Genomic DNA, 9,064 nt, shown 5'->3' on the forward strand with positions numbered 1-9,064 from the left:
TACACATCCTGACATCTTTGCCTCCGCAACATCCTCATTCCTTGTACATTTGAGACACCAGTTCAGCTGTTCTGAAGACAACATTTCAAGGAAAATGTCTTTATTGACACTGCCATCAATGTAAAGCCCCTCCCCATGTAAAACTCCCTCCCCATCAGGGTTCACTACACCATCCCCCATTACCCCTACCATACTCCTACTTCCCTCCCCTTCTTCTAGTACCCTGACCCCTGAATTAGAACTGAGTGAGGAAGATATTTTGTTGATGGGTTGCAGAATGCATTCTAGGTGAAATCTCACTCAGGCCCCAAATGGTTTCAAGGATTTTTCTTTTTCCTCCTCTTCTTCTGAACTTCCGATGCCTCACATTTTCTATTCTGAGGCTGTGCGGGACGATTCAGTCCCAAAGCCAAGTCCTGCTTTGCAAACTCCTCAAAGTGAGACCCTGGGCAGGGCTTCTTTGCTGGGGTGCATGAGTCTCCAATGCGAGCCCTTTTCTTGGACTTGGCAAGTGGAGGGGGATCCAGGCTGTGGCCACTTCTCTTGCACAGTGAAGGCCCGGGGGCTTGGAGTCCAGAGGACAGGAGGGTGGTGGGGGACCTGGGGCTCTGAGATAGTCCCCAGGGCAGGAGACAGTACTCAGAGCCCAACAAGGAAGCCAGGCTGGGGACACCTTCCTTGCCCACCTTCCTGTCCCCTGCTCGCTTGCGTGGAGTGCCAGCAGGAGACTCTTCCATGTGATTCACGGCATCTCCAGACCCCAGTCTCTGGGGAAGGGATCCATGTTCCTGGGGACAAGCAGTGGACCAAGTGGTTCCTACTGAAGGACACCTGGGACCCCCCTGGAGAGCAGCAGCAGCAGCAGCAGCAGGTGTCAGGTGCTCTGCATCTGTGCCACCATGGCTCTGATCATCACTGCAAACGATATGCAGAGTGATGGTATCTGCACTGACTGCTTGTTGGGGGCTCTGCTCATTTCTCTCTGCACCTTGGCAGATGGCCAACTCAGAAACACTTGAGGCTACTCTGGGTGCCCCAAGACGTTTCTCCACTATCTGTTGGAGGAAATACAGAGTTACTGGCTTTGCATCTGGCTGGGAAAGGCCCACAGTAGAGGGAGCAACTGCAGGGTCACCTCTCTTGGTTGCAGACACACACACTTGTGCTCCTCAGCTCCCCACTGGGTCTCTTTGCAGCTGTGCAAGCTCAACCCCTCCCTGGCTCTCCTGGGTCCTTCCTTCTAGTCCACATCCACATCTACCTTCAGGAATAACCTCCAAACCATGACTGCCCAGAAGTCTAAGGCAGTGCTCCTTGCTTTTGGTTGTGCGGCCTTTCTTCCCCTCCTGATCTACCTGCCTCCAGTCTTTCCTGTGCCAACCTGCTCAGGGGTGAGTCCTTGTTCCTGTTCCAGCTCCTCAATTAGGGCCTCAAGATCCAGCTCTGGTTTGGAGGAAAGCAATTCTTCCAGGAATTTGGGATGAATGATGGCCTCCACCTGGAGCAGGAAGAAGAGGGTGTCAGTGTGTCTAGAAAGGAGAAATCTGTGCCAAGGGGACTTTGAGAAGACACAGAAAGGAATGACCTCCCCAACTTGGTGCTCGAGTACACTTGTTAAATACACACACACACACACACACACACACACACACACACACACACACACATGCGCACGCGCACATGGAGCTCAGCAGGTAGGGAATCAAGTTTCATTCCAAAGACCAGGGAATGTGGCAGACAGCAGGGCTGGAGATGTAGTGCACATTTGCCATGAAATCTTCCTGGGGACAGAGCTGGTCAATGTAGTTCTCAGGAGCTCTAGGTCTAAGCACATCTCATCCTCTTCCTGCTACTGTTACATTCCTCCTCCTCCTCTTCCTCCTCCTCTTTCCTTCCTCTCTTCCTCCTCCTCCTCTTCCTCCTCCTCTTTCCTTCCTCTCTTTCTCCTCCTCCTCCTCCTTGTTGTCATCATCTTCTTTCTTTCTCTTCTTCTTCTTCTTTCTTCCTCCTCCTCCTCCTCCTCCCTTCTCCTCCTCCTTTTCTTTTTCTTCTTCTCCTTCTTCTCTCCTCCTCCTCTTCCTTCTGTCTTATGCTTCATGCTTTCTCTTCTGAGGCTGTGAGGAGTCAATCAGACCAAAGCTAGGTCCTGCTGTCTAGACAAGGCTCTGGGTAGGAATTATTTGTCACAGTGCACTAGTCTCTAATGCGAGTTTGTTTCTCTGATTTGACAGGTGGAGGGGAATCCAGGCTGTGCCTTTTCTTCTTGAAAAATGAGTCTTGGTGCTTGGTTTCCAGCGCAGAGGAGGATGGTGGAGGATCCGGAGCTCTGTGACATTCCCAGGACAGGAGATGGTACTGAGAGCCCAGCAAGAAGGCCAAGCTGGAAAGACCTTTCTTGTTCACATTCCTCTCACTTGTCAGCTTGCATGGACCTCCATCAGAAGAGTCTTCTCTGAGACCCGCTGCACCTCTGGACCCCAGGCAATGAGGGTAGATTCCATGTCCATGGAGAGAACCAGAGGACAGGGTGGCTCCCAATGATGGAGACCCATGACAGCCGTGGATGACAGCAGCATTGTTAGGAGGTGTCAGCAATTCAGCACCTGTGGCACAGTGTATCTGGTGGTCACAGGAGGTTATTTTTGTGATGCAGGTATCTATGTTCTTTGTTGGGGTCCGTGGTCATCTCTATCTTCATGTTGGCAAGTGGTCAACTTAGGAGTACTTGAGGCTACTGTTGGGCGCACCAGGACTAAAGAGTATGTCAACACCTCTTTTCTCTTTTGAGACCATGAGGTGTTTCTTCACTACCTGTTGGACGAAATGAAATGAGTAGTTACTGGCTTTGCATCCTGCAGGAGGAGGGCTGAGGGGAAGGAACAACTGGAGGTGTCACCTCGTGACATAGACTTGTGATTGCCCTCCTCCTCCCTTGCTGAGTATCTCTCCAGCTACTTTCTGGCTATCCTGTCCCTTTCTTTCTTGTCCACTTCCACATCTACTATCAGGAGTAACCTCAAAGTCCATGACTCCCCAGAAGCATGGGGCTATGTTCTCTCACTCCCTGGTGTACTGCTGTTATTCCTCTTCCTGATATACCTGGGGACACTCTTTGCTCTGCTTACCTGGGGAGGGGTAAGTCTTTCTTCCTACTCTAGCTCCTCACTTAGGTCTAAGATACTCATGTCTGATTTTGAGGAAAGCAATCGTTCCATAAATCTGGTATGTATGATGGCCTCCACCTGGGACAAAAAGGAAGAAAAGTTGTGAATGTGTACAGAAAGGAGCAACCTGTGCCAAGGGGATTTTAAGAAGAAATAGGAAGGAATGACTTCCCAAAGTTGGTCTACAAGGACTCTTGTTAAATCCTCTCTCTTTCTCTCTCTCTCTGCTAAAGAATGAAGCTTAACTCCAAGGGCCAGGAAATTGGCAGATACCAGGGCCAGGGATGTAGCCCACATCTGCCATGAAATCCTCCTGGAAGCAGAGCTGGTCAATGTAGCTCAGGAAGTCTGGGTCTGAGCAGATATCATAGTCATCCTGCTGTTGCTCCACTCCTTCCCCTTTGCATGTTTCCTCAGACTCCTCAGTGGACGATTTTGGAAGGTCCTCCAGCCAGTCCATGATGGCTATGTTCTCCTCCACAGTTTCAGGGGGGAATCTCTCAGGTGCCTTGGTCTCTGGTGGCCTCTGGGTGCTAGCCAGGCTGAGCTTTCAGATCAGTCTTGCTGGAGTTGCACTCTAGGAAAAAGGAAAACAAGACAATGTACAGATGGGGGAACCTAGGTTCTTATCCACTGCTAAGGAGAGCAGAGTTCAGGAGAGCTGCCCTGACATAGGAGACTCTACAAGATGTGGAACATATAAGGTAGCCCTGTAGGACAACGTTTAGAGACACTGATATTTCAGGTGCTCTCAACACCCAGACTCTGGGTCCTAGGAGAGGCAAGTGAGGAGAGGAGTTACTGCTGTAGCCAGAATAATACCCAGCTCAAGGCCAAGGGCTATGGAAGCCGAGGCTCTAGTGAGTGTTCTGCTTGTAGCACCATATGTCCCATCCTGAAGGCCAGGTCTAAGGATATGGGATATGCCCTTCCTCAACTCATCCTTGGCCTCCCATTGTCATTGGGCTCCATGGTGAGGATGCTCTACCTGGCTACTGGATATTTCCAAGGAATGGAAGCCTTGAGGATTCTGGCTTCAGGGATGGTAGTGGAAGCTCTCTCTGAAATTGCATCAGTAGTACCTTGGATTCTCTTCTGAGCCTCAAACTCCATGAATCTGGGAATGCAGGAAGCACAGAGGAAGGTGAGGAGAAAGAGGCCAGTTCTATCCCCAGACCAGTCATGGAGAGATGCCTGTGATGTTGAGCAGGACTCTGAAGTGGGCTTGTCGTGTCTCAAGAGGTTGCTCATCTAGAACAGAACCACAAATGTGAGACCACCACATGTCTCTTAAGACTTACAGGAAATCAAGCCAGGTCCAGGTGACAGGAAGAATCCTTTGTGGCACCTTTGTAGACTATCTTTCCCCTCTCCATACTCAAAAGGAGAGCTGACTTTCAGAAGCTTGTTAGGGATATGATTGGTAGTAGAGAACGTAGGGGTCTTAGATGAGATTCAGGGATCCTGGGAATATAAAGCCTAGACTGATGATCTGAGCAACAGGGTCCAGGGGAGGTCGAGGCAAAGTGACACTCAAGCTGAAAGGATTGGCTCACTTCCTCATGTGAGGGCTAGTTTATTTTGCTGTTAGTTGGTTTGGTTGGTTGGTTGCTTGCTTGCTTAGGTGAAAGGAAAGAAGAAAATCAGTAAGAGTAGAGGTCTGACCTTCTATATACTTCAGGGATATTAGGTTAAAAGTGTGCTATTTTCATGAGCATAGGTGGTCTCCACAAGGTCAAGAGCTACCAGCTTCTGGAGAGGTGTGCATCATATGGCTAGAGAAACATTTTTCCTTTGCACAGCTCTCGATTTTGGAGGTGACCTCTTGTTGGATGATTACTCCTTCCCAACTGACATACCACCTCCTGGCAAGGGTGGACCAGACATGATTGAGGCAGGAGTTTGTAAGGACCCCACCCAGAGCCTGGCCTGCACTCCAGGTAGACTGTGCCACTTCCTGGCCAGAAAGGTATTGAGTATAGAGGGCTCTGTTCTTGTCCATGTCCTCCTGTCAGTGGGAGCCATAAGCCCCACAAGGCCCATGTGTGCAAGTTCTATCCTCCTCCATCACATAGCCCCTGGTCCTCTTGGCCACCATCTCATGGTAGTTCATGCACTCATAGTTGCTTATGCATTCCCATTCCTGAAGGCTTTCTCCACAGGGCCTTGTCCAGGGACATGGTGGGCTTGAGTTGGGTTAGGGACTGAAACACTGGGATGGAATTCATCAGAATTAGTCGCAGTCCATAAGTGTCCCTCAATTCCCAGCTGATCCAATTCAATACAGGCCTTTCTTCTCATTTCCCAATGTCACCAACCAGCTACAGAACATCAACCTCAAGAGGAGCATTGGACTCCCTGATGTTCCTGTTATTGTGGATCATAACCCAGGTAATGAGTTCCAAGCCTTAATCCCAACAGGGAAGCTATTGGGAGAAGCAGCTTGGGGCTCAGCCAGTGATGGAGCCAGTAGAGCTCCTTTCTACACAGAGGAAGAGGAAACATGTCCCTCACTCATGTGAGGACCCAGGCTAGGCAGGTACAGGGAGAACTCTCACCAGACACAGCAACTGCTGGTCTCTGAATCTGGGCATCCCAGGCTGCAGAACTGTGAGCAAGGAATGTTTGTGGTCTCAACCACTTCCAGCAGCTTGCACGATGTTTTCAGCTGAGTGGTACTTACACAAAATACTCTTAGATCTAAGTCCAATTGTGGCTTACATTGCACCAGGAGCTCTGTGTGATCTTTTATCCTTTGTATGATGCTTATAATTCTCGAAAATTAAGGTTGGCTGCACTCACAGAGGCACATGGGCTACTAAAATAAGGCACTTTTCATGCTGTGGTGTGACATTACTTGTTTGAGTGTGTGATTTTTTTCTGCAGGTGCCATCAGCCACAGGACTTCCCTGGCCCTTGTGATCCCCACACAGGAGCTCCAGGCGTAGCTCCTGGTTCTTAAGCGGGGGCACTCATATGAGGAAGCAGGCAAGTGCTTCCACATTAGAGTGTGTGGAAGGTTGCTCTGGACCAAGGTCTTGAAGCACTGCCAGCTCTGGAAGTTCTGATAGACACTGTTAGATCTGCAGATGCTCTTACCAGGTGGAGGCTTGGCCTGGGGTGTGAGCAGATTGTCCTCTGCCTCAGGGCCTAGGTGGCCATAATCCCTGGTTTACTGAAGTAATGTTGGAAGCATGTGGTATTGTTCAAGGGAGGAGGCCCATGACCAGTTCTCTTGGGCATCCTGGCTACCCTCACTAGTGAGTATAGTCACTATAGCATTCATGGCAGTACCTGGCAAGAGTAGTGGAGCAGGACACACTGAGCAGGACACCCTTGGAGCTTTCAAACTGAGAGATGCCTTAATAAGAACAATGTTCTGATTGTGTGTGGGACACTGCTGGTCTTTTTCCTTGCTCTGTTTGCACAATATTGTTAGAAGTTAACTGCCCCACTTGAGTTACAGCTTCTATCTCCTGATACTAAAGGTGTCCTGGAGTAAGCAAGCAGCACCAGAGGGCTCCCCAGGAATGCTGCAGCCATCAGTGGTAGTGTAGGCTGCTTCCCCAGTGACCTATGTGCAGGTATGTTAACGGGGAGATCTCTGGATGGAGATGTGGAAGCACCAGGGTTCAGGATCATGGATGAGCATGGCACTGGCTCTGATGTGAAGAGAAAGAACAGGTGTTTATTGTGTGAGAAAAACTGTCTTTTCTATCACAGTAGGTTTCTCCCTTTCTGTCAATCTTGTGAGAATTGTTTTTCTGAAAAGTTCCTGCTGTGGCCAGCTGGTTTGACCCTTGTTTATATTTTAGTTACATCCCTTTCCTGCTACACTTTAAGACATCACATTATAATCTCATTAAAGTCTATTACATCTTGTTAGTTAAGCCACATCTTTTTGCAAGTTGTGAACTTGAGCTCAGCCAGTCTAAGCAGAGGGGCAGGACCTGCTGGGTTAGCCATTTTAAAAAAAGGTAGCTGCCTGCCTGATCTGTGTGCTTTCTTGTCAGATTTTTGGCTGATGGGACACCCTTCTGCAGAAGTAAACTTTACCTTGTTGTGCTATTTTTCCGTTGGTGTCCTTTTTCTTTGCAACACCCCAGCATCCCAAGTCACATCAGCAGGGCACTCTAAGGACAAGCTATGAGACCAGGAAAGGGTTAAGAGGTTAGAATGCCACCTCATCAATACTCAGAAGGCTGAGAACTGGACCCTGAATGGTCAAACAGACAAAGCAAAACAACTGTGCAAGTTACTGTTACATGGACCCATTATTGTCTAAGTTAAAGCTGTCTAGACCCTATAGCACTTGAGACCTTGGGAATAAGATGAATGTTTATGTTATGGTTAAATGTTTACCACTTCCCTTTCCCTAACAATAAGGGAGTCAGTTATCATATATATACAAACTGTATCTCATGTTAGTGATTATAACTACAGGATATATTGATACCCTGTTTTCTGCACATACTTGTAGTGACCTTCCCTGTACTGAACTAAATAAATAAGCTTGCTTACTTTAGCTCAGGGTTCAGAAACCTGTGAGCCCCCTGATTCTCATTTCTTTGGCTGTCCCAGGTTGTGGGTAGCAATATGGGGTTCATCTGGGATCTTTCGTGTCACCTGAGGAAATCCTGGCAGCACATCCTTAGGAGGAGATACTTCCTGCTGCCCTGTTGTGGCAGCCTCCAGGTTGGGCTAAAGCATCATTTCCTTGAAACTGAAAAGGGATTCAGAATGAAAGGTAAATGGATATCACAATCAAGAAGCCCAGATTAAAACTGCGGTGACTAGATAACTTTGTGTACAGACCAAGGCAGGAAAAATTGGGTCTATATCTATTGCCTTGGTGGTTGGGTATTTTTGGTATTGTGTGTGTGTGAGAGACTAAACTGTGTCCTAGAAACAGCAGAGTTCTGATCCATGTTTTTGTACACTCACTAGGGAAGACTGAAACTTAAACTGACAGTGGAAACTATCTCTGGGTGTTAAAGAAACCTCCAGTTAGGGGGTTGAGGACAATAGAGTTGCACAAGAAATCTTCAATAAGTGGGTAGAGTGCACAGGAAAACTTAGTTATACTGCTATACTTAGTTATCTTTCTATACTTTAATTAAGACATCACATTATAATCCCATTAAACTCTAGTTACATCCTGTTTATTAAGCCACATCCCTTTGTAAGTTGTGAACCTGAGTTCAGCCAATCCAAGCAGAGGGCAGGGCCTGCTGGTTTAGCCATTTAAAAAAAGTAGCTGCCTGCCTGCTGAAAATGGGAAATGTGAATTCTAGGCGTAGGGAAATAAAATTGAAGAGCCAAAGTAATTCCAATTTGAGATTAACCCCAACATCTTATGCTAGGCTGCTCTCAGAGTAACCCCAAGAGAGAAAAACAAAAATCACAGGTTGCCACCAACCCTGCCCACCCTTAAGAAACAGAACAGTTGCCCAAGTGTCCAGGAACAGAACATACTGATAGTTCAGAAAAAGGGCAATGCGGTTAGGGTAGACTCAAACCAATCATGTAACTGCTTGTGTGGAAATCCCCTGAACTTGTTTGTTCAATATTATAAAAGCTGTGCTGATTTTGTGCTCAGGGCCTCTCAGCGTCACCAGTTGTTTGCTGTGTGCGCAGAGGACCAAGCTAGCTCTCAATAAACACCTCGCTGTTGATTACATCGATCTGGTCTCTGGTGGTCTTTTTGGGGTCCCGAACTTGAGCATTTCAGAAAAGCAGGAGTTAGGAGACTTCCTTGGACATTCCCTCATTAGTCCATTGGGGAGAATGTTAAAAAAGTTCAGGGGCTGGGAAGGTGGCTCAGTGGTAGAGCACTTGTCTTGCATGCATGAGGCCCTGGGTTTGATTCCTCAGCACCACATAAGCAAAAAGAAAAAAGC

The 9,064-nt window shown here is 48.0% G+C and overlaps 1 protein-coding gene across 1 annotated transcript in view; it reads right to left on the reverse strand.

Moving 5' to 3' along the window:
* Positions 1 to 317: 317 nt before the first annotated feature.
* LOC105990853 (NUT family member 2G-like) overlaps positions 318 to 9,064 on the reverse strand; it is an 11,666-nt gene continuing 2,919 nt past the window's right edge. The window contains exons 5-8 of the mRNA XM_013023370.1: positions 3,460 to 3,636; positions 3,154 to 3,242; positions 1,382 to 1,529; positions 318 to 1,055 (exon numbers count right to left, since the gene is read on the reverse strand). Coding sequence (XP_012878824.1) covers positions 318 to 1,055; positions 1,382 to 1,529; positions 3,154 to 3,242; positions 3,460 to 3,636 — 1,152 coding nt within the window. The remainder of the gene's footprint in view (positions 1,056 to 1,381; positions 1,530 to 3,153; positions 3,243 to 3,459; positions 3,637 to 9,064) is intronic.

The sequence above is a fragment of the Dipodomys ordii genome, unplaced genomic scaffold, assembly GCF_000151885.1.
Source record: "Dipodomys ordii isolate 6190 unplaced genomic scaffold, Dord_2.0 Scaffold68, whole genome shotgun sequence".
NCBI lineage: Eukaryota > Metazoa > Chordata > Mammalia > Rodentia > Heteromyidae > Dipodomys > Dipodomys ordii.